Source organism: Suricata suricatta, chromosome 1, assembly GCF_006229205.1.
Source record: "Suricata suricatta isolate VVHF042 chromosome 1, meerkat_22Aug2017_6uvM2_HiC, whole genome shotgun sequence".
Taxonomy (NCBI): domain Eukaryota; kingdom Metazoa; phylum Chordata; class Mammalia; order Carnivora; family Herpestidae; genus Suricata; species Suricata suricatta.
This window is the reverse complement of record NC_043700.1, coordinates 141,461,086-141,486,707: the sequence shown is the minus strand read 5'-3', so window position 1 is coordinate 141,486,707 and position 25,622 is coordinate 141,461,086. Positions and strand designations below refer to the sequence as shown.

Genomic DNA, 25,622 nt, shown 5'->3' with positions numbered 1-25,622 from the left:
CCTCGCCGCCCAGGGCCGGTTGCGCCCGGCTTCGCCCGGCTTCGCCCCGCTTCGCGGCCTCGCGCGCGCGCTCCTTGGCCGCCTGAGCGGGAGCGGCGGAAAGCCGACGCTGGGTCCCGCCCGCCACCCCTCGCTGCTTCGCGATCACACCCGTCTTCTCACCTGCCGGCCCCCCAGGAAGAGCAGGACGCCTCTACCCCTAGAGCTGTGGCTACCGGCTCGGATGCCTCCATCTCCTCCATGAGTCGCCGCCGCCGCCGCCAGCAACCGGTAGGCAGGGAAGGGGGCGGGACCGCGAGGTCAAGGGGCGGGCGGTGACATCACCGGAGGGGGCGGGGCTGGGGAGCGTGCCGCGGGGCTGAGCCTTCCCGTCGTCGACCCCAAGGACGTCCTGGTTTCCGGTTTGGGTGTGGCCGCCGGGGGAGGGGATTGGCCTGGCGGCGGGTGGGTATTGTGAGTGACTTCGCTGCGACCGAGGGTCCCGCCGCTCTAAATGAACTAAAACATTGAATTTACGCAATAGCTTTGGCTCTGTAGCAAAGGGGAGAGGTTCCAGTGGGTAGCGAAGTGATGGGATTGAGCAGCGAAAATCCTTGAGTTTTATAGCAAGAATAGGAAGCCCCTTAATTTGGTAAATTAAAAATATAGAAAGTTTGTGGTAAGTAGTTACAGATTTTCAGGATTTCCGGGATTCCAATTTAAGACGTTTTGCTTTTAACAAATAATTTTGGGCGTCTACTACAAGCCAGGCACTGTCACTGATTTAATAGTCGTGATTTTTAGAGCTGTGAATGACATTGTCACCCAGTTTGCCCTCACTTTGTGGGTGAGGGAAAGGAACTTGCAGATGGCATGAGTGATGTGGTCAAGGTCACAGACTGTCAAGATTAAGTACCAAAACACACGTCTAAGGACTTATAATTCTTTTTCATTTCGTTTCCCTTTTCCCTTTCTTAAAAAACAAGAATTAGTAGTACTCAACATTAGGTAGGATTTGTCTTTCATTTTAAATAAACGGAATATTTGAAGAAATGGCTGCAGGATTTTAAAAATTAACATATACTTTGCCTTTGTGTTATATCATTTTCTGTGATGTATGATATTTTTACTTTATTAGAATTTCTTCCTCTCTAGTGTGGATAGGGGCACACACAATCCAGGCAAAACTGCATTATAGTTTGTGCCTCTTCAGTCTCATTTCAAAATTGAATGTTTCCAAAGTTTTGGAAACTTCATACTCCTGACCTGTGGCATCATTCACGTTTCCTAATCCAGCTGTGTACCTATTCTACATAATCATTAAAAGGAGCTTGGTCTACATCTCATTCTTTCAAGGTTCTACTCTCCTACTAAGTTTAGTACCATGTTTATGGTAAATTGTAATACGATAATAGAAAATGAATAGCCGGAATTTCATGTGTAACCCACATTTCTTTACATTTTAATATCCCTTAAATTGGAATGTTGAAAATCAAATAGGTATGTCCTGTTTAAGGAGATTATAGGGAATGCATTACACTACTTTCTGGCCCTCCTGAAACAGTAGGCCAGTATCACGTTAATGCCTATTTAGGGTTGGTTCCTGCCTGTGCTCGAGAATTACCTAGACCATGTTATCTATGGAATAGCTTGTCTTGTTCTCCACCTGCTTTTAGCATCTGCTCTTTTGTTTTCTTGGGAACACACTGTTTTTTTGCATGCTTTGTATAGTTCTTATTGGCATGTAGCCACTGGCATATTGCTCGATGTTTGCCCTATAATGTATTCCTAATAAATACAGGAGTTTGAGAGCAGCTGAAGGAGACTTTCATTACACTCCCTCTCACCTCTCTTGAGTTGCATGGAGTCTTGAATAATCCATTCTGCCACCCTTGGCTTTGCTGAACAAAGCCAAAAGCCGAACCCACAGTGGATTGTAATTTTTCCTTTTTCATCAATACAGAAAATAATGGTATTCAAATTTGAGATCAGCTTAGATTTGGCAAAATATAGTGTGAATTGTTTCAAACACATAACAAATACTCCTTTGCTGGAATCCAGCTTCATCAGGTCCAGGGTTCCCTGAAGGATGGACAGTGTCAGCAAAAAGGAGTGAGAGAGCCTCAAGTTTCTTTCTGATCAACAGGCAGCATCTCTGCTCTGTCTGTTTTTGTGTCTTTATTTATAGGTCAAGTGATAATATGACATCAGAAAATAGAAATTTTTTACAGTGACTAATTCTTTGTGATAAGATGTTTTAATCATTGAAAGTGATGACATTAGAATAGAAATTTTTATAGTGACTGATTCTTTATGATAAGATGCTTTAATCATGGAAAGTGTACAAAAACAAGTTTTACAGAAGTATGTTTGTAGAACCATCTCATTCATTCTTGGCATCAGTCCCCAAATTTAATAAAGTAACAAACCTATCTTAATTTGTACAGGTTGATTTTTTGACAATAGTTATGACTTTATTTTTAATTAACAAGTTACATCCAAGTCATGTAATGTACTTACAGTGAAGTAGAGTAAATTTTATAACCAAGAATATAACAGGATGTTTTTAGTAAAAAACAGGATAATGTACATAGTATTTAAGTTAGTAAAGCTAAGATGAAAACATAGGTTAAGTTGTATATAGATAGTCTAGGAGTTATTTTGATTGGCTCATTAACTATAAGAGAAAGAATGTTTGTTAATAAGTTGCTTGAGAAAGCCCTCTCTTTGATGCAAGAATAGGGGCCCTATGTGTGTTGGCCTTGTGCCTGGGTTTCCATTTTTTTATCCTTCCTCATAACTGAAGTCAGTACAATGGAGGGTATTTGTAGAATATGGAGCTTGGGAAGGGACCATGTTCTGACCTTGTCTTCTATTTTTTATCTCCAGTTTAGGTTCCTTTTCTCTGGGCCAGATTTAAATGCAATTCTTACGTTTTTAACCCCTTCAAGTCTATGTTTTGGATCTGCAAGGCTCATTAGAATAGCCTTTTGTCAAATATCTGTAGTTTTTTGATCTAAAATCTCTTATGCAGGGACAGGAGAATGTTTTTTCTTATAGGGTTACTGTATGGGGAATATTGGTCTGATTTGGAACACTGTAAGGCCTAATTAATGTCAACAAGCTTATTTTCAACATGAGCAGTAGTAGTAGAAGGAGATACCAGTTTCACCTCTGATGGCAGGAGCTGGGCAAATGTCTGCCATTTTCTCGCTGTGACTGTGTCATTTAGCAAGGCCGATGCAGCTCCCCAGCACCCCTACTTAACAGCATTTAATATATTGTTGCATTTGCAAAATAGGAGAAAACACGAATATCACTAGAGTTTTGACAATGAAACTTCTTGCCTAAGAAAGTGGAACAATATATTAGGATACTCAAGGGGGAAAATAGAGGCTAAAGATTTTATATCCAGCAAAAGCAACTCATATACAAAGTGTATAAACTAATATCAACACTTGATATCATATCAATATTTGATGAGATTATCATTGTCATGAACCCTTCCTGAAGAATTACTAAAGAATGAGTATCAGACAACTAAAATGAGTAGGGAAACATTGACTTAAGAATTGGCTCATGTTCTTTATTGGAAATCATAATCTGTTATATGCTTAAGTTTTTTTGTTCCTTCCAGTTTATTCTGTTTTTATTTTATAATGTTTATACACTATTAGTGGCTCTATTCATTATGCTGTACTTTTCATCTCTGTGACATTTATTTTACAACTGGAAGTTTACCTTTTAATTCCCTTTACCTATTCTATGAATCCCACCCACCACACTGCTAGTTTATTCTTTATATTTCTTCTGAGGTCTGTCACCCCATTTGTGAGTTTTTCCCCACTTTTGTTAAGGTAATTGACAAAATTGTAAGATACTTAAAGTGTACAATGTGATGATTTGACAGAAATAAAAATTGTGAAAGGATGCCTGCCATGGAGTTGAGTTTTTCTAATTCTGAATCATATTGTTCTTTCCTACTTCGTATCTTTTTTGTTTAGCTAGTTTAAAAACGGTAATTTACAGGGGCACATGCAGGTCATGATCTCAAGGTCACAATCCCAGGGTCATGAGACGGAGCCCATAGGGGCTATGTGCAGGGCGTGGAACCTGCTTGGGGTATTCTCCCTCTCCCTAACCTCCCCCTCAAAAACATTAAAAATAGTAACCTACAAGTTTCAATCTATTTTTGTGGCACATTTTTCACGTATGTTTTCTTTATATATACTGAAATAGTTCTTTAAAAATGACTCCTTATCCCTTTCAGAGAAATTAAAAATGTGTGAGACTGATGAAAAGTGGAATTTCCACACAGAGTGGTTATACAGATGGGGGCTCAGCACTGCTTTCATGCAGTGACAGTTTTTAAATCATTATTATTAGTTTTTTATTAAATTTACATCCAAGTTAGTTAGCATACAATGTAATAATGATTTCAGAAGTAGAATCCAAGGATTCATCCCCAACATATAATACTCAGTGCTCATCCCAACAAGTATCCTCCTTAATGCTCCTTGCCCATTTAGCCCATCCCCTCCACCCAGTGTCCCAGTTTTCTCTATACTTAAGGGTCTCTTATGTTTTGAACCCTCCCTGTTTTTATATGATTTTTACTTCCCTTTCCTTATGTTCATCTGTTTTATATCTTAAATTCCACATATGAGTGAAATCATATGATATTTGTCTTTCTCTCACTGACTTATTTTGCTTAGCATAATACCCTCTAGTTCCATCCATGTTGTTGCAAATGGCAATATTTCATTCTTTTTGATTGCCGAGTAATACTCCATTGTGTGTGTGCATATATATATATATCCCATATCTGCTTTATCCGTTCATCTGTCAATGAACATTTGAGCTCTTTACATACTTTGGCTATTGTCAATAGTGCTGCTATAAATACTGGGGTACATGTGCCCTTTAAAACAGCATACCTGCATTCTTTGGATAAACACCTAGTAGTGCAATTGTTGGGCCATAGGGTAGTTCCATTTTTAATTTTTTTGAGGAACCTCCACACTGTTTTCCAGAGTGGCTGCACCAGTTTGCATTCCCATCTACAGTGCAAAAGGGATCCTCTTTCTCTGCATCCTCGTCAACCTCTGTTGTTGCCTGAATTTTAATGTTAGCCATTCTGATTGGTGTGAAGTGGTACCTCATTGTGGTTTTGATCTGTATTTCCCTGATGATGAGTGACGTTGAACATTTTTTCATGTGTTGGTTGGCCATTTGAATGTCTTCTTTGGAAAAGTGTCTATTCATGTCTTCTACCCATTTCTTCACTGGCTTATTTGTTTTTTGGGTGTTGAGTTTGATAAATTCTCTATAGATTTTGGATACTAATCCTTTATCTTATATGTTGTTTGCAAATATCTTTTCCCGTTCCATCGGTTGCCTTTTAGTTTTGCTGATTGTTTCCTTCACTATGAGGAAGTTTTTATTTTGATGAGGTACCTATAGTTCATTTTTGCTTTGTTTTCCCTTGTCTCCAGAGACGTGTTGACTAAGAAGTTGCTTTGGTCAAGGTCAAAGAGGTTCTTTCCTGCTTTCTCCTCTAGGATTTTGATAGTTTCCTATCTTACATTTACATCTTTCATCCATTTTGAGTTTATTTTTGTGTATTGTGTAAGAAAGTGGTCCAGGTTCATTGTCTTACATGTTGCTGGCCAGTTTTCTCAGCACCATTTGCTGAAGAGACTGTCTTTATTCCATTGGATATTTTTTCCTGCTTTGTCAAAGATTAGTTGGCCAGATGTTTGCAGGTCTGTTTCTGGGTTCTCTATTCTGTTCTATTGATCTGAGTGTCTGTTTTTGTGCCAGTACCATACTGTCTTGATGATTAAAGCTTTGTAATTCATCTTGAAGTCCAGGATTGTGATGCCTCCAGCTTTGGTTTTCTTTTTCAAGATTGCTTTGGCTATTTGGGGTCTTTTCTGGTTCTATACAAAATTTAGGATTGTTTGTTCTAGCTCTGTGAAGAATGATGGTTTTATTTTGATAGGGATTGCATTAAATATGTAGATTGCTTTGATAGTATCTATACTTTAACATTATTTATTCTTCCAGTTCATAAGCATGAGAATGGAGTATTTTTTCCTTTTTTTTGGTGATTTCTTCAATTTTTTTCATAACCTTTCTATAGTTTTCAGTGTATAGATCTTTGACCTCTTTGGTTAGGTTTATTCCTAGGTATTTTATGGGATTGATTCCTTGATTTCTCTTTCTGCTGCTTCATCATTGGTATATAAAAATGCAACCGATTTCTGTGCATTGATTTCATATCCTGCGACCTTGCTGAATTCATGGATCAGTTCTAGCAGTTTTTTGGTGGAATCTTTTGGGTTTTCCATATACAGTATCATGACGTCTGTGAAGAGTGAAAATTTGACTTCCTCCTTGCCAATTTGGATGCCTTTTATTCTTTATTCTGTTGTCTGTTGAGGCTAGGACTTCCAATACTATGTTGAATAAAGTGGTGAGAGTTGACATCTCTGTCTTGTTGCTGACCTTAGGGGGAAAGCTTTCAGTTCTCCCCCATTGATGATGATATTAATAGTAGGTCTTTCATATAGCTTTTATGACCTTGAGGTATGATCCATCTGTCCTTACTTTCCTGAGGGTTTTTATCAAGAAAGGATGTGTATTTTGTCAAATGCTTTTTCTGCATCTATTGAGAGGATCATGTGGTTCTTGTCCTTTCTTTTATTAATGTGGCTTATCACATTGGTTGATTTGTGGATATTGAACAAGCCCTACCATCCCAGGTATGAATCCCAGTTGATCATGGCGAATAATTCTTTTAATGTATTGTTGGATCCAGTTGGCTAGCATCTTGTTGAGAATTTTTGTATCCACATTTATCAGATAAGTTGGTTTATAATTCTCCTTTTTAGTGGGGTCTTCATCTGGTTTTGGAATCAAGGTAATGCTGGACTCATAGGATGAGTTTGGAAGTTTTCCTTCCATTTTTATTTTTTTGGAACAGCTTCAAAAGAATAGGAAATCCAAATTAAACTACATCCAGTTTCCCCTAGAAGTCAAATTATGAAGCAGTTTATACACTAAGCAGTAGGAGAGTCTTGTGGTGGTCCTGTAGGGTTTGGTTGGCACAGTTGGATGGGGCTTGGTGTAATGGCTCTGTTCTCCACTAGGTGGCGCTGTTTAGCTTATAGGGATAGATAAGTGTAGTGCTTGTGCACGTGCGCGTGTATTTGCATGCTTGGAGATGTGAAAATGGCTTCACCCAGCTTTCCAGTCTCTGGCACAGGAAAACTGCACTGTCACGGACCAGCGATCAAGTACCCCTCCTTTGTCTCCAGCTTCCATCCACTCCCTGCTTCTACACTAAGTCAGCCGCCAGATGGCACCTACCTCCTGAATTTTATCTTAGATGGGTCTGTATTTTCAAATCCCTTACTTTTGAGGGCCCTGCGACCTGGACCTGCTCTGACCCTCTGGGGGGGGGTTTTGCCAAGCAATGGCAAGGTGCCAGCTTGGCCCTGGGGAATGTTCGTGAGATGGCACTTCTGCAGAGGCTCAAATATTGTGTCTTGGTGCTGGCTTACCCCAGATAAAGTTTGTGCAATCGCACAGCAGCAGATGTTCAGGGATTATGGTAAATCTCAACACAAAACTGGCACCAGGTTTCACTTTGCCCTAGCGTTTTTGTTCCAATACCAGCAAACATGGCTGTGTCTGTTGGAACCTTTGCCTGTGAGGTGGCTTAAGTTCACTACCAAATGCTCTTCTAGCAGGGGAACCGCGTCTCCCCATGTGACCCGGGGACCCTCTTGGATGTCACTGCCTGCTCCTAGGGATTCACCCTTCCCACCAGAGCACTGGCAGGTATTGAGCTGTGTACTCAGTACTGACTGCTCTCCCCTGTTTATGAGTCTGAGTTGAAACCCTCTCCTTTCTCCTTTCTCCCTTTCTTGTTCAGTCATTTGTGAGTGTTTCCACTGTTTTTCTTTCTCTCCAATTACTTTCATGGGCTTTTCCTGTATTCACCCCTTTTTCTCTGACCTCTCTCCACAAAAACAGCTCCTTATCCTCCGTGGTTTCTCTCTCCCCCAGTTCACCTCTCTGTGCTGCATACCTGTCAAGTTCCATGCCTCAGGTTATGCAGATTGTTGTGTTAATCCTCAGATAAGTTTTCCAGACGTGCAAAACGGTTGGTGCTAATCTATTTGCATTTCAGAGATGAGAAAAGTGGAGAACGTCCATGCTGCTCCACCATCTTGGCCACTCGAGTGACAGTTTTCATGAATGATCAAGGGATGATGTGCAGCTTTCTGGATATGGAAGGACATTTTTTTGATAATGATAAGAAAAATGAGGGCACCTGGGTGGCTCAATCAGTTGAGTGTCTGACTTTGGCTCAGGTCATGATCTCACGGTTTGTGCATTTGAGCTCTGCATTAGGCTATGTGCTGACAGCTTGTAGCCTAGAGCCTGCTTCACATTCTGTCTTCCTCTCTCTTTGCCCCTCCCCAACTTGTTCTCTCTCTCTCAAAAAATAAATAAACATAAAAATGATAAGAAAAACATCCATAGGTCTCCTCCATGAGAGCAATATCATGTACTGGGTTTAAGGATGAAGGATGGCCTTCAGACATCAATCTAGCTTTCTTTTTTTAAAATTTTTTAAATGTTTATTTATTTTTGAGAGAGAGACAGACAGAGCTTGAGCAGGGTAGGGGCAGAGAGAGACGGAGACACAGAATCTGAAACAGCCTCCAGGCTCTGAGAACAGCCCAACATGAGGCTAAAACCAATAAACTGTGAGATCATGACCTGAGCCAAAGTCGGACGCTTAACCGATTGCACCTCCCAGGCGCCCCTGACATCAATTTAGCTTTCAACAGTAATCTCTTGTCATGCGGTCTCTCCCAAGTCAAGCCTCTTTTTCTATCTCCCCCTCCTCCAGTATTTTCTCAGATATGGTGAAGTCTTCCTCTACATAAGCTCTACAGAGAGAATGGACAATTTTTTCAATATTGATGAGCATTACAGGAAGAAGAGTGAAATCACTGTTAGCTTTGATAGTAAGGTGATGTTTGGTGATCTTGACAAGAGTTTCAATGGAGTAGAATGAGCAGAATCCAACTTAATGTGTTGAGGATTAATAGAGAAGTAAGGAAGAAGAATGATCTGGTGTGGACAACTCATGAGTAATTTTCTGTGAATAATAGAAAAATGGATTGTGGGTGGTGAAGCTTAAATCAAATATATAGTAGAGGATTTTTTTTAAAAAAAGATGTGAGGTGATAAAATATTTTATATGCCAGTGGGAATGATTTAGTAAAAAGGAAGAGATTAATGGTTTTGAAGAGAGATCTGAAGAAGTTATGTCCTTGAAAGTTGAGAGGGAATGGTATCTAGAGCAGAGAGGAATGTTTTGGCCTTTAAGAAAAAAAGGGACAAGTCTTCCATTGTAATTAGAGAATACAGAGAATACACTGCCCTCGAGGAAGGTTTACAGATTTAATGTTGAGAAGTTGAGAGAGCTCTTCTCTGATGACTCTGTCAATTTCTGCATTTGTATTTCTTTATCTATATCTATTGAATGTGAATGTGCTATTCTGATGGTGGTTGTATTTTGTCAAATAGCTGGTTGTGGATTTTTATCTGCATTGGACTTGGGAAGACTTTGCAGAGCTAGTTCTGGGAGCTACATCTATTGGGATGAAGCAGTTATTTGTAGAGGAACCAACTATTAGTAAAGATAGAAAGTGCAGCCTAACGGCTCCTGGGTGGCTCATTTGTTTAAGTGTCCAGCTTCGGCTAAGGCCATGATCTCAGTTCGTGGATTTGAGTCCCACATCAGGCTCTGCGCTGACAGCTCAGAACCTGGAGCCTACTTCGGATTCCATGTCTCCCTTTCAATCTGCCCCTCCACCTCTTGTTCTTTCTCTCCCTCCCTCAAAAATAAATATACATTTAAAAAAATTAAAAAAAGGAAAGTATAGCTTAGAAGATAGAATAGCATCTAACATGTTTAGCAATAAATAATGAGAAGTTCAGGAGAGCAACTAATAATGGGGTAAGAGGTGCATGAGAGTATAGCAAGATCCTGTCAGGTGGTTGGAGCATAATAATTAGAAATCTGTAAAAGTAGGCAGCATTTTGGTGCATAGCCTGGCATACAATTTGCAGCCAGGATATCTGAAATCAGATAGCATGTCCTTCCATAGTTAAAGCTGATTTAGAGAGCGCCTGTGTGGATCAGTCAGTTTAGTATCTTACTCCTGGTTGGTTATACCTTAGGTCATGATCTCGCAGTTCGTGGGGTTGAGCCCCACATCAGGCTCAGTGTGGAGCCTGCTTGGGATTCTCTCTCTCTCTGCCACTCCCCTACTCATGCTCTCTCTCATCTCAAATTAAATAAATAAAACTTAAAAAAAAAGTTGATTTAGGAACAGACTTCAGTCCCAAGTGTGGTAGAAAGGAGGCCTTAGAAGAGAGGCAAGTGTGAGTCCAGACCCCATTCTGACAGTATCACTTTCTGGAGAGATCATCAAGATAGTGAACTTGGCAAGAGATTAAGATTTAATCCTTTTACCAGGACTAGGGTATACATTGGGGAAGTGGAAGTGATCTTAGAAATAATGCAGGGGTTTAGTTCCTTCCTATCAGAGGATTCATGTTTTCTGGAGCCTGAAGTTTTTATAGTTTTGAGACCTCTCTGTAATACATAATTGGGTATAAAAGAAAAAAATTGTTAGAATGAGAAAAGGAATCACAAATTACAAAAAGAATGACAAATATCATACACATAAAAATGTACAAAAATAATGAATTAATTTAAATCATTAATTGTTTGCCATAATCTAAAATACTTTTTCCCCTAAGCTGTTTTGGCTGTATATTCCTTGATTATATTTTAATATAGCAATTTTTATAATACATTTTTTAATATATTGTTAGTTTTAAAAGTTTTCTTTCAATTTCACAATTTTTATTAGAAAAATCCCATTTAATCTGATACATTGAAATGCATAAAACATATACTTTATGTATTTAGTAATGCATTTCCTCTTATGTCCTATAAGCATGGAAGTTTGGATACATTGTACATTTTAAGACAAAAAGGAAAAGAATGTTAGATATATTACTGGGCAGAGAATTTCCATTTGACTAGGATTTGATGAGGATATATCTTTTCCTTACAGTTTTATATGTGAAGTAATTAGTTTTCTGTTGTTGCATAGTGAATTACCACAAGCATCGTAACTCGAAGCAACACAATTTCTTATTTTACAGCTTCTGTGGCTGCACAGTCCTGGAGTGACATTGGGTCCTCTGCTCAGGGTCTCATCAGGCTGTCGTCAAGATGTTGGCCAGCTGTGCTCTTGTCTGGAGGATTAATTAAGGAAGACTGCACTTCCAAGCTTACTCAGGTTTGTTGGCAGAATTAATTTTCCAGCGTCTATATGACTGAGGACCCAGCTTCTCATTGGGTATTCGTGGGCGACTAACCGTAAGTCCTAGAGGCTGCCCACAATTCTCTGTCAGGAAATCTCGTCAAAGGTAGTTCATAACATGCCTGTTTGCTTTTTCAAGAGCATCAGTAATAATTGCTTCCAGTCAGCTAAGATGGAGTGTTATATGACATATAATCATGGGAGTGACCCCCCCCATCACCTTTGCCTTATGTTGTAACCTAACCTAGGGAGTCAGATCTCATTAGCTTTGCCATAAGTAAAGCATGTTTGGAAGCAAATTAGAGGTTCCATCTGCCCTCAGACTGGATTATACAAAGTTGTGATTTTTTGGGAATCACTTTATAGTATACATCCTGAGGACTGGACATTTTTTTCATAGACCAGCTTCTGTACATTTTACACCCTGCTTTTCCTTGACTACCCACATGGTGCCATATGTCCAGACACATTTATATTATGATATGACATCTAACCTTGGACTTTCTTGTTGCTATGACAGATAAATCAGTTTGGTAGCAAACAGTATTTATCTAGTGCTATGATGAGGAGCTTACTGTGATGGTTAACAGTGACTTAACTGTACATGAAAGTGACAAAGAACCACATAATATTCCTTTACATTCAATGTTCATATATTCTTATTTCAAATTCTTGCCTCATCTGCAAGGGATAAAAGTGGAAAGAAATAGTCTTAACCAATTGCAATTATAATATCTTATTTTTGTAAATTTTATAAAAACATATGACCATGTGGGGACATCTTTTCCAGGGCCTGAGGAGGAACAGAATAAGTAAGGAACTTGAAGTTAATTTTATTAGCTACGTGGGAAATCTGCTTCAAATTTAGTTGTTAATTTATTTGACAATTATTCTCTGGATCTGAAGTAAAACCAGAATTTGAAAACCTTCTGAAAATTTCTTACCCAATGAAATGAATTATAAAAACAGACAAATAAAAAACAGGGGCCAAAATGAGAAAGAATGAAATCCAAAGTGGATTGACTTTGAGCATGTCATGCTAAGTGAAATAAGTCAGGCAGAGAAGAACAGATACCATATGTTTTCACTCCTAGATCTAACAGGAGAAACCTAACAGGGGACCATGGGAAGGAGAAGGGGGCAAGGAAGAGTTAGGGAGAGGAAGTGAGGCAAAGCATGAGAGACTCTTGAATACTGAAAACAAACTGAGGGCTGAAGAGGGAGAGGGGAAGGGGAAAGGGGGTGATGGTCATGGAGGAGGGCACTTGTGGGGAAGAGCACTGGGTGTTATATTGAAACCAACCTGGCAATAAACTATTAAAAAAAAAAAAGCCAAGAATTCCCAAGAAAGTAAATAATTGAGCAGAAGCCACCCTGTGCACCTACTGAAGAGTCTAACTACTAGAGTTTGTTTTTTTTTAGAACTTTTTTTCCCTTTATAGTCTCTTGCCAAGTTGGTTTCCATATAACATCCAGTGCTCATCCCAACAAGTGCCCTCCTCCAGGCCAATCACCTTCCTTCCGCTCTCCCCCACCCACCTAAGTTTGTTCTCAGTATTCAAAAGTCTCTCTTGGTTTGCCTCTCTCCCTCTCCCCAACTACTTTTTCCCTTCCCCTCCTCCATGGTCCTCTGTTAAGTTTCTCGTGTTCCACATATAAGTGAAAACATATGGTATCTGTCCTTTTCTGCCTGACTTATTTCACTTAGCACAACACCCTCGAGTTCCATCATGTTGCTACAAATGGCCAGATTTCATTCTTTCTCTTTGCCATGTAGTGTTCCATTGTATATATAAACCACATCTTCTTGATCCATTCATCAGTTGATGGACATTTAGGCTCTTTCCATGATTTGGCTATTGTTGACAGTGCTGCTATGAACATTGGGGTACATGTGCTCCTATGCACCAGCACTTCTGTATCCCTTGGGTAAATTTCTAGCAATGCTATTGCTGGGTCATGAGGGAGTTCTACTGATAGTTTTTTGAGGAACCTCCACACTGTTTTCCAGAGTGGCTGCACCAGTTTGCATTCCCACCAACACTGTAGAAAGGTGCCTGTTTCTCTAACTAATAGACTTTAAAATGTTTGAATTTAGATTGTGAAAGACAATAAAATCTGTTCTTTCCCCTTAGTGCTACAATTACTATGCAATTACTATGTCCCAATAACTGTATTTATTCTTTAATGCTTTGTAGTAAGTTATGTGCTATTTAAATTTTGTGGTATAGATAGTTTCAGTTTTATTTTAATAGTGGAATTTACTGCCACTTTCTGACCTCCAAAACATTTCTCTTCTGCTCTCAGGAGAGAGACAGGAAAAAGAAAGGCAGAGAGACAGAGAGAACGAGCTACATTATTTATTTTTTGTTTTTGGGTAGCTAAATATTTAGAGAAATGAGCCCTGCCTCCCTAAAATGAAACATACCCTTAAGGTGTTTAAGGTAATCACCCTCTCCTTTGCTCATGGTTGGGTTAGAACTGGTCATGTGTTCCAGTTCTAGCCAATGTAACTGGAAGTTGCTGAAAGTTCTAGGAAGGAAAGATGCTCAATGAGAAGCTATGCCTTCTTTCTGACTTTGAGGCTTAGAATGGTGACAACCAACTTCTAATCGTAAAAGAAAGGTCTAGTGGAAACAGAGAAAATAACTCAAAGCTCTGAATTCACCAGTTCTACATGCTTACCTATCTATGGACATCCTTGTAATATGAGATGAAAACATGTTACTTTTGGTCTGGCATTTCTTATTACAGCAGAAAGCATTCTGACTGAAAGAGTGATATGTAAAACTCATACATACACACACATAACATTTATGCTTTTTCTTCTCATTGCAAAAGCAAATATATATTCATTTTGGAAATTTGGTATAATAGGAATTCACGAGAAAGAAGATTTTAAAAAAATCACTCAGAGATAAATATATCAATACTTTATATATATTCTTCTATTGTTTCTACAAATGCATTTTATATATTATATAACTTTCAGAATTAGTCTAATAGTTTTAAACTTGATTTTTTTTAACTTAATAACTAACAAAGTGAAGATTTAAATAAATTTATTTTATTTTATTATTTATTTATTTACTTTTTAATGTTTATTCACATGTGCAAGAGGGGCAGAGAGAGAGGGGGAAAGAGGATCTGGGCACTGACAGCAGAGAGCCCAGTGTGGCATGATCTCACAAACCATAAAATCATGATCTGAGCTGAAGTCGGATGCTTTAACTAACTGAGCCACCCAGGTGCCCCTAAATAAATGAATTTTAAATTAGAGCTTAAAGTCAACCTTAATCTTTTATTTAGTTTCCTATGTACACAATTAATTCTAATTAGACAAGCCAAGAAATTGGTTCAACTTTTGAAAATAGGCACAAGGTAAAAATGATGAAATTCCAAATATATTTTCACTGCCCATAAAAATCATCTCTTTGTGACTATATAGTAAGTTTCGAGACCAGGTCACTTTAAGGAAATTTTTAACTCATTTACACTGACATATGCTCCTTGGAAGGTAATGTTTGTGGTACCCACTCCTCTTCGACTATTTTTTTTTCTTTCTTAGCTGTTGTAGCTCAGTTTCTTAGGCTAAAATTGAATTAGGGCAGATTTTTTTTTCAATTTATTGTTATTCATTTATATAATTTCTTTACTAAATTGAATTTCAATAGGAAATCCAAGTTGTAGCCAGGAGGAGACAATCAAGATAGAATCTTAATTATCTGAAATAGTGGATTCAGTCTACAGAATATATGCCCTTTTTTTTTGTTTTAACAAGGACTCCTCATCTTTTATTATGATTGGAGATAGAGTAAATAACTAAAATATCAAATATTGAATACTCTCTGTTGAATGGTGTATCTTTAGTTTAAAGTCCCATTTACCTTTTGAACTATAATTTTTTTAATGTTTGTTAATTTTAGAGAGAGAGAGAGAGTGTGGACAAAAACGGGGCAGAGAGAGGGAGACAAAGAATCTGAAGCAGGCTTCTGGTTCTGAGCTGTCAGCACAGAGCCTGACACAGGGCTCGATCCCATAGACCGTGAGATCATGATCTGAGCCAAAGTCAGACATTAATCGACTAAGCCACCCAAGCACCCCGTGCTATAAATTTTAATTTAAATCCATATCCATGTAACAATTTATGGGCCACAAATTTACATAATATACTTATTTCTGCAAAGTTTTTTATTACTTACTGAGCCTTGAGAGAATTTCTAAGTCTGAAATTGTGAGTAACCAAACTAAAACAATTCAATTCAATATTAACATTATTATGCATGCATATAAATGAATATGTTCTGATACACTTTTATCATAAACTTTCTCATACAAAATCAATGAAGGATTCTTAACCTTTTTGTCACATGAGTTCCGCAGTCTGATTTGGCCTATATAGTCCTTTCAGGATTTTTTTTTAATTCATAGAATAATATAAACTTATAAATAAAAGAAAAGCAGTTGCACTGAAATGCAGTTCTTTGCATGGACCATAGGTTAAAGACTCCTGCACCAAATTTTGAATAGCCCTTAAGCTAATGTATCAAAAATGCCTGAGAACATATCTAAATAGTACAGTTTCTTAAACATCTAAGATCAAAGCTGACATATATAGTCATAAAACACATATCTAATAAAGCCCTTAAATTATATTGTGTATATATGTGTTGTTTTTGCCTTTAAATCTGGAAGTAAGAATTGTTATCAATTTAGGAATAAGTATATGATAAAACTTAAAGGAGAAGATTGGTTTTAGTATAACTTATAGATATTATTGAGTCATTTGGTAGAACCATAAAATCGTGATATCAATATACATGCCTTAAAAGTTAACCCTGAGCATTTTAGCATGTTACAAATGTTGAGCTTTGCCCAATTCCACTGTAGAGTTGGTGCATGGATTGATTAATTAAAGATATGGGCTTAGTAAAACAGAAGATATGAATGAAAGAGTAGAAGGTCGATGATAACAAACAGGATCAGGTGAAGCGGAGTTAGAAAATAACATGGGATGTGACACTGAACCAATGACACTGAAAAGTATGTATGAGATGAGAAAAATAAGGAAAGACTATTGTTAGTCGAATTAATAATTTACTTTTCACAATTCTACAGGCCCTGGTAATTTTGAAATTACATTTCATCTTTGAGTGGCACTACATATCTCATATGAATATAATGGTATTTTATCTATTTTTTAAAGGTTTCTTTATTTATTTGGAGAGAGAGAGAGAGAGAGAGAGAGAGAGCGAGCACATGACCAGGGGAGGTTAAGAGGATGAGAGAGAGAATCCCAAATAGGCTCCACACTGTTTGTGTGAAGCCCAATATGGGGCTTCATCCCACAAACTATGAGATAATAACCTGAGCCAAGATCAAGAGTTGGGCACTTAACCAACTGAGCTACCTACCTAGGTGCCCCTATTTTACCTATTTTTTTTAAAGAAGCTAAATGATGGCGAATTAAAGTCTCTTATAAGCTTTTCTCATAATGTATATTATAGTCTCATAATAATTTTTATCCTTTTCCTTTTTTAATGGAACAGTAGGAACAGGCCTGAATTAAGGAGGTATTGTGCCCACATGTTTTGAAAACACTACCACTTAATGTGAATATCAGTAGGTGTTAGTTATACATTTATAGAGTTTTTCTTTATCTGTTTTCAATACTTTGTTGACTTCTTTCACTACTCTATATTAATATATATATATATATATACTAATCTTCAGTGTTCATCTTACCTATCAAATATCTTCACTTGTGCATTTGTTTGATTTATTATTTATTTTTCTCAGTGACTTGTGGATTATAGATTCAGTAAAATCAGAAGATAGAAAAAACTCTCATTTTAAAACAGAGGGCATAATATGAATAAAACAATCAGTATGGGTCTTTTCTTGATTGTATTTAAAAACAGTGTTATATTAGTACAGTTAATTACCACATACTCCATTGACTATATAGCTTGGAGGAATGTTCTAACCCCTGTCCAAATATGAATCCCTCTACATTTCCCCTTTCTATGAAGGCACTTCACGCGGTCCCAGGTAAAGACAGGGATGAAGGAGAGCTACTTGTAAGTCTTGTCAGATGGGTGGACTGGATGGTGGGTTGGTTGCTGAATTCTTCAAACTTCAGAATGCTTTTGGAATCAAAGAAAAAATTAGATTCATTGCATTATTGCATTTTTTTAGATCAGAGGAGGGAAAATTGATCTTATGGGCAGGGGAAATACTCTCTGTGCTTTACATGTTATTGTAGCATAAGATATAATTGGTACTAAACTCTTGGGGGAAAAGTCTCAAAGACATGCCTAGGTTAAGATTATGTCATGGTTTCTCAGCCTTACTTTTTGGAATCTTTTTGCCTTGGACTATGGCTATTTTAAGTATTTATACATTTTTAGACAAGGAGAAAGTGTGAAGAAACCTATATAATGTATTACAGGAGCTCAGAAAGGGCAGAAATAGTTCAGTTTATGATTAGGAGGTAATATTCTATTATTTTTCTTGAATTTTGTTTTTCTTTGTGTTTTTTATATTTATATTTCAATATATTGTGATTTCCTGTATTTTTCTTTATATTTATATTTCTACATATTGTGATTTCTCAAAGAATAAGAATGTTAACATTAAACTCTGCTTTGTGGTTTATGTGTGGTGTGTGTGTGTTTTGTGTGTCTGGTGTGTGTGTAATGCATGTGTGTAATGCATGTGTAAAAATGCTGCAACCTTTGTATTTATTATTCTCATTTGATGAAATTCACTACCTTGCTCTTCTTCACATAATTTCCTACATATTCTACCGATTAAAGAGAGAAATATCCGTATATAAGTGGGTCAAAGCATGGATTTAAAAGTGCAAAAAGAAAGAAGAAGTGATTTACTGGATCAGACACCCTATTTAACATTTCAGGATCAAACCAGTACCAAATTCCCAGGACATAGTAGGGAGTCCAGCAGACAGTAAATGAAGTGGCAAATGCAACTGTCATCTTCAGGGTCCTCAGCCGCGCTCTTGGGATATTGTTCTTAGATTGAGTCAGTTGTAATTCTGTTAGGCAGAGAAAAAAGTAGGGGTTTAAAGACGAATTTTATTACAAAACCAAAATGGACAAAAAAGGAAGAGAGAATCACTAATTCAAACTAATTACTGGAATAGGAACAAATTTCCAATATTTTTACTAATGATAATTTGTTTGAAAAGGATGTTAATGTTCCAGATTTTCCACTGTTATGTCACATAATAAATAGAAAAGGTTAATGATGACAATACTCTTAAAAATAAGTTTCCACCAAACTAATTTAATTTGAAATGTGGAGGTACTCAAACTCTTAAAACATAAATTAAAAAAAATAAAAATAAAGTTTAGCTGAATTAAATTATCTGCTCACACAGAACTATACTTACTGAGAAACTCTGACAGTAAGGATAATGAGGATCACACATAGATGAAACTGTGTTGTCCAAAATTGTCTTTTTCAACCATGCTCTATGATATTCAAAACAATTTCACTTTTCATACCAATACATTGCTTAAAGTTAATAGGTGTGTGTGTGTGTGTGTGTGTGTGTCTGTGGTGTATGGTGTCCATGTTTATGTGGTATATGTGGTGTATGTGTGGTGTGTGTGTGTTTTGCGTGTCTGGTGTGTGTGTAATGCATGTAATGTCTGTGTGTGTATGTGTATCATGTGTGAGGTGTATGTATGGAGTTGGTGTGTGGAAATTCACTAGAGTTTAATTGAATTGCTGACTCTAACAGGCTGCTTGCATGAAGTTTAGCACTTAACTAACTGCAGTTGCAAAGTATTAAAAATCTTTACTTCTATTTCATAATCCATATCTGCTAAGAATATCCTTCACATGCTATTTTTTTTGAGAGAAATAGATCATGCTATTAAGAAGCAGCAATTTTCAACTTCTTGTTTATCAATCAAAAAACTGTGGAAATATGGAAGAAAACATTTATATGCATGATGTTTTAATTATAAAATCAAGTTTTAACTAGAAATGTAAAAATCAGTAATTTATTGAGTACAGATTGGTTATAGATTTTTTGTCATACAAATGTAATTACCATTTACTCTGTACCTTGCTATGGACCTTGTTCTTTTCATACATTATTTCATTTAATCTTCAATATATGTAAACTTTAATGACATTAAGTAATAAAAACTTTTTAAAACTTTTTAAAAAGCATCTTGGCTTAGCACAGGGGCTGAATTTGAAAAAAAATATTGAACTTCCTATAACATACTGTATTTCTACCTCTTTTGAAATATCATGACATTTCATTATTGGTTTACTGTTTTACTGTCTTTTCTGCTAGACTGTAGATTCCAGGAAACTGGAATAGTTTACTGGGCTGTTTTATTCATCATGGTATCCACATCTATCACCATTTCTAGCAATATTGAGTAGTTAATACATATTGGTTGAATAAATAAAAGAGTAATAACTAAATCTATGTTATAATATTTAGCTATTGCTTGTTGTCTCTGCTGTTTTGTTTTTCTGCTTCTGCCTAGCTCACATTTCTTCAGATCCAGCCCTGTTTAGGATCTATGTTCTTATTCCCCATGTGCTCTTCTTAGATATCCCATATAGAACTTAATTTCTCTAGGATAAGATTTTGAGGGCAAATTGTTTTTGCAGTATACTTTTTAAGAAGTATCAAATACCATTTTGTGCTGGGAACTGCCCAAGTTTCTATTATAGAGCATCACCATAATTATTTCCTTTAGAAAATATCTGCTGAGAGTAATCACACTACAGTAATTAAGATGAATTTCCTATCAAGTTGTACCAGGTATAACTTATGCATTATGCCACTGATAACATGTCTTTTGGATGTTAGGATGACATAGCTATGTTTACTTTGAAATTCATAAATTTTAGGTTTTGGGAATGCACCAGATTACTGATGCAAAAAAGGCACAACCACAGCTGTGAAGATTCAAATTAAAGAGTCAGTTAACAACAGTACTTCACACACCAGCACACGCAGACACACATACAAGCCCAGTTGTGTTGTGTGGAATAGGAGATTTGAATATGAAACAGAACAGCTGAATTTTAACGAATCTCCTGGCTACCATCTAATGGTATACTTTGCAATATTCTAGCAATCAGGTGTTTGGTATAGTGTTGTAATGGCCCAGCAGGAGCAATTTGCCAATGCTTATACTGGTAAAATGAAGTAATTGTTCTTTCATTCTTAATTTCATGGTACAAATGTAGAACATTGGGAGATACCAAATTACCTCATCTGTAAATTAAGGATAGTAAAAGTATAATAAGTGTTACCTCATGGGGTGAGTGTGAATAGTAACTGAGTTAATGTATGCAAACTATTTAGAATAGTGTCGGCACCTAACACATGTCACTCTGCTTTGAATATTGCTATTTGAAACCTGTTTGCCCACAATTAATACCGACTCTAAGGAATACATACTGTGGGGGTCTTGATGAAGGACCTGTGTCAGGGTGAAGATGATTTTTGCATTGCAGATTAACATGATGAGAAGAGGGATGATGAAGAGGCAGCTGAAGGTGAAAAAGTTATAGAAGGCCTGATGCCACCATTGTGGAAAACTGCAGTGCGTTATACATTGAGAGAAACCCTCTGTCTGTCCAGAGCTGTCTGCTAAGTGGATCATCCGGAAGATATATAACTGTATGAGAAAAGAAAACAATTAAAAGATGGTGTTACTTTCTTTCAAACAGTATTTGCATGTCTTCTTGTAAGCTTTTTCCTTCTGTATTCTCCAGGTCTTCTAACATGTTGTTGCCCAAAGCAATGACTAAGCTCCCTGATAATATCCTTTTGGTGCTTCAGTAAGAAGTTGTATGTGGATCTTTACCTAAAAAATGTTTGGGTAATGTGAATAGATCTATAGGATTTGGGATTTTTTTTTTTTTTTTTGGAAACTATTTCAACCGAGCAGAACAATCATCAACCAAGGATTTAAACATTGTTTGTATTTCAATTTCAGATGCAGTTATGCTGAGTAAACTTTTTGCAAGTTATTTTGTCTATAATAATTGTAGTCCTAAAACTGTATCTAGCAGTTAGAATGTGCTCCCAAAATACCTATTTAAATTTTAGTTTTGAAACAGAAAACCCCATTCAAATGGTCAAAGACATGAATAGACCATTCACAAAAGATAACAGTGGCCCTTAAGCATGTGAAAAGATGTTCAACCTCTCTTGTGATGGGAAAAATGCCCATTAAGGCTATAGTGAAATGGCATTTTCACTATCAAGGTCGGCAAAAATTAAAAATAGCAACATATTCTCATGGACAGATTGTAAGAAAATAGAGAATCTCTCACATTGCTAGTAGGAATGCAAATTGGCATAACCACTAGAGAGAAGAATTTGGCAATAGCGCATAACTACTTCTGCATTTACCTTTGACCCAGCAATCTGACATCAGGAATTTACCCTGAAGATACACTCCCACCTCTGTTATATGAAAATACATAGGCAGAAAATTATTCATTGATGCTTGTTTGTAATTGAAAAAACACTAAAAATAACGTAAATACCAATTCATGGTACAGTGGCTGAATGAACTGTGATAGACCACACAACAGACTGCTATACACCTGCCAAAAAAAGTAAGGAAAATCTCTGTATATTTATATGCACGTGCGTATGTATTTATTTTCTAGCTCTGTCTTCTGGGAGTCTAGGAACAATGAAATCCCAGTGGCAATAGGCACATCCAGGACTCTCATACCCAGATCTTGTTTTCTAACTACCACTCTCTACCAAAGGGAATCAGAGTTCATTGGAGAGTTGGGTGAGCCCAAGACTGACAGGCAAACTGCAGTATGTGCTTGGAACAGTTTGTGCCAAAAAGCCAGGAAGTACCAGAAGAATAATGAAGCATGTCAAAAAGAGCTCTGGAGCCAGCTTGAAAGTACTCCCATTGGTCAAATCTGGGACAGTTTCAAAAATTAAAGAAAAACCCCAATAAAAGGAATGGTTAACTATCGAATAAAGGAAGAATCCATGAGTTCATGCTGATAGAAATTACAAAAGAATGACAACAAATAAATAGGGAGGTGACAAAAGCTCTTTGTTACTGTAGAAAGTCAACTAATAAATGTATAAGGAATAATGAAAGTAGCGATTACCAAACTGTAATAATAAGTGATTCAGGCAAGAATCATCAGTGGATAGTAAAAACATGGATGAAGTTTTAAGAAATCAAGGTATTAACATCATCTTGAAGTATTTACCTGCAAGATAGTTTTTTGCTATAAAGAGTGAAATAACTTTACAGTAGATAATAACCAAATAATTAAAATAACCTGGTCAATAATGGGGCCAATTGACAGCATCTGTTTCCTTTATAATGCATTGAGAGGCACTCACCATCACTTCTTTGCTATCATGGATTATAACTTTGGATTTTCTTTTGTCTTTTAATTAGCAATAATTATGCCTTGGATAAACCTCATTGTCTATGATACTGCCACTGCACAAAGCTGGATTTTCTTTTGTTAAAAGGAACATTTTGGGGATAGTTGCTGAGATATGAATAAATTATATAGATTAAAATAGCATTTTGTAAGTGTTAATTTCATGATTTTTGATACTTGTACTGTGGGTATGTGCCAGAAAAGAAAAGTAAGATTAAAAGAGACATCATATCTGAATTTACTTTTAAATGATTTAGAATAAATGGTTATAGAGAGAAAGCAGATAAGCAAATCTACTAAAATGTTAATATTTGCTGAAGCTGAGGGAAACATATTCCAGAAATCTTTGTATGGTTCTTGCAACCTTTCTCTAAGTGTGAAATTATTTTATTGTTTTTGTTTTTTAAGCACAAATTAAATCAACTATTAAAGAAATGTTGCAAAGATGACAGAATAGTAGGGAGACCCTATGCTTGCCTTATCCATTGAACACAGCCAGATAAATATCAAATCATTCTGAACACCCAGGAAATTGGTCTGAGGACTGAGAGACAATCTGCACATCTGGAGGGAGGAAAATGGCCACATAGTGGAAGGTAGGAGCTGCAGAGAGCTGATTTGGGGGAGAAATGAATTGTAGGTGCTGTGGACGGGGGAGAGCTCTGATCACAGAGAGAGGAGAGAGAAAGAGCAGCACACAGGGGATTGCACACAAAACAAAACAAAACAAAACAAAACAAAACAAAACAAAACAAAAGAAACCCAAACCCACTTCCCCAAACCATTCACTGGGAAAAGGAGAGGGGTTGATTATCATAAGTTTTTACAAGCAGCAGAGTTCAAAGTCTGAAGTTTAGACAATCATGCCTGGTAGGCTTAGCAATGCTCCTGTGGGAAGGAGGGACGGTGTGCTCTGAGGATCATTTGGGTTGCATTGGGAAAGACATTTCTCCTTATTGGAGTGCATTTGGGAGAGGTGGCACTGCCTCTCAGGGGACAAAAGAAACAGCATTGAGAGGTCCCATTAACTTGCATCGCAGCAGAGGCACCTGCTGAGGGCAGCTAACTTGGAAGCCAGCTTTTGGCTGCGTTTTATCATAAACTCTGAGACCCTGCATGGTTCTGTGACTGCTTTTCTGGGACAAACCAGCACCAGCCACAGTGCAGTGAAAACTTCCCCTAGAAGATCAAGTGTAGGTCCCTAAAACTTGGAGTTTGGAAACCCAGCTGCATGCCTGAGCTAAAACACAGGAGTACTGTACCAGACAGCTCAGACACTGATAGCATAAAGGTAGGGTTCTGATGGAAGTCTGGGACACAAGAGTGGAGATTGTTCACTCTTCTGTGAGGGCCTGCTGAACAGAGATGTGTGTGAGTCCCCTTTCTGGGACAAGAAAGTGAGGTGGCACCATTTTCCCCCACCCATCAGTACAGACAGATTTCAGTGAGCACCACAGCACTCCCAATGGAAGCTGGAGGTGCTTATATCATGCCTTGCCCCACTGTGCCCTGCAGGTGCATCTTTACTAAGCCAAATCATCCTGAGAACCAGCGCAGCAGGCCCTTTTTACTGGAAGAATGGCACAAGCCCTTCACGCTCCCTCCTCCCCCCATATGCACTAAGTCTACTGATCATAGGGGAACAGGATCTTGGCTTTTCTAACAAGCAGACCAAAATCAATTAGTTAAAACTTTCCACAGCAGAATAAGTTCCAAACACTTCCCACTGCGAGCAAGAAGAAACTCTGCAGAAAACTGATCTGTGGGAGAGAGCAGCCAAAACACGACAGCACGGTGCACACAGCAGACACTAAAAAACTTTCTGAACCACCAGGCCCTGGACAGTATATGGCCTCTTCTTAATATAACTATTATACTCAGAAGCAGGAAATGTAACAGTCTTTCCTAACAACAGAAGACAGAATTAGGCAAATGCCAAGATGGAAAAATTCATCCCCAAATAAAGAACAAGAAGAGGTCACAGCTAGGGATCTAACCAAAATAGTTTTGAGAAAAGCATAGAAGACACTAGGGATTCCCCTATTGCAGAGATAAAAAATTAGAAATCAATCAAGCTAAAATAAAAGTTGCTAAAACTGAGATGCAAAACTGGTGTGATGGCAACAAGGATGGAAGAAGCTAAGGAAACAATAAGTGATATAGAAGATAAAATTATGGAAAATAATGAAGTTGAAAAGAAGCATGGAAAGAAAAGTATTAGATTACAAGTATAGATTTAGGGAACTCAGTAACTCCAGAATGCATAATAACATATTATAGGAGTCCTAGAAGAAGAGAGGGAAAAGGGGGCAGGATTATTTGAATAGATTATAGCTGAAACCTTCCCTAATCTGGGGACAGAAACAGACACTGAAATCCAGGAGGCATAGAGAACCCCCATAAAAATCAACAAAAGGAGACCAACACTAAAACATAGTAGTAAATTTTGCAAAATACACAGAAAAGGAAAGAATTCTGAAAGCAGGAAGGGAATAAAGTCCTTAACCTACAAAGGAAGACAAATAAGTTTTGCTGTAGATCTCTCTACAGAAACTTGGCAGGCCAGAAGGGAATGGCATGATATATTCAATGTGCTGAATGGGAAAAATATTCAGCCATAAATGTTTTATCCTACAAGACTGTCATTCAGAATAGAAGGAGTTATAAAGAATTTCCCAGCAAATAAAAACTAAGAGTTTGTGACCACTACACCAGCCCTTCAAGAAATATTAAAGGGGACTCTTTGAGTTGGAAAGAAAGACCAAAACAACAAACACT

At 37.4% G+C, this 25,622-nt stretch overlaps 2 protein-coding genes, 1 long non-coding RNA gene and 1 other non-coding gene across 5 annotated transcripts in view; 1 reads left to right on the top strand and 3 right to left on the bottom strand.

Moving 5' to 3' along the window:
- The window catches only part of UBA6 (ubiquitin like modifier activating enzyme 6), a 74,432-nt gene extending 74,133 nt beyond the window's left edge, over window positions 1-299 (bottom strand). Inside the window, exon 1 of the mRNA XM_029945248.1 lies at window positions 163-299. Coding sequence (XP_029801108.1) covers window positions 163-242 — 80 coding nt within the window. The 5' untranslated portion in view covers window positions 243-299. The remainder of the gene's footprint in view (window positions 1-162) is intronic.
- A 52-nt stretch (window positions 300-351) lies between these two features.
- Window positions 352-21,134, top strand: LOC115296786. The gene is made up of 3 exons (XR_003911050.1): window positions 352-444; window positions 11,245-11,381; window positions 20,922-21,134. It is a non-coding gene; the product is annotated as an uncharacterized LOC115296786 (long non-coding RNA).
- GNRHR (gonadotropin releasing hormone receptor) overlaps window positions 18,218-25,622 on the bottom strand; it is an 11,897-nt gene continuing 4,492 nt past the window's right edge. Inside the window, exons 2-3 of one of the 2 annotated variants that reach the window (XM_029945256.1) lie at window positions 20,866-21,085; window positions 18,218-18,462 (exon numbers count right to left, since the gene is read on the bottom strand). In XM_029945256.1, the coding sequence (XP_029801116.1) occupies window positions 18,218-18,462; window positions 20,866-21,085 (465 nt within the window). The remainder of the gene's footprint in view (window positions 18,463-20,865; window positions 21,086-25,622) is intronic. The other variant, XM_029945261.1, reaches the window with a different exon arrangement.
- Window positions 22,778-22,912, bottom strand: LOC115303003. Its single transcript, XR_003913757.1, has one exon. It is a non-coding gene; the product is annotated as a U4 spliceosomal RNA (small nuclear RNA).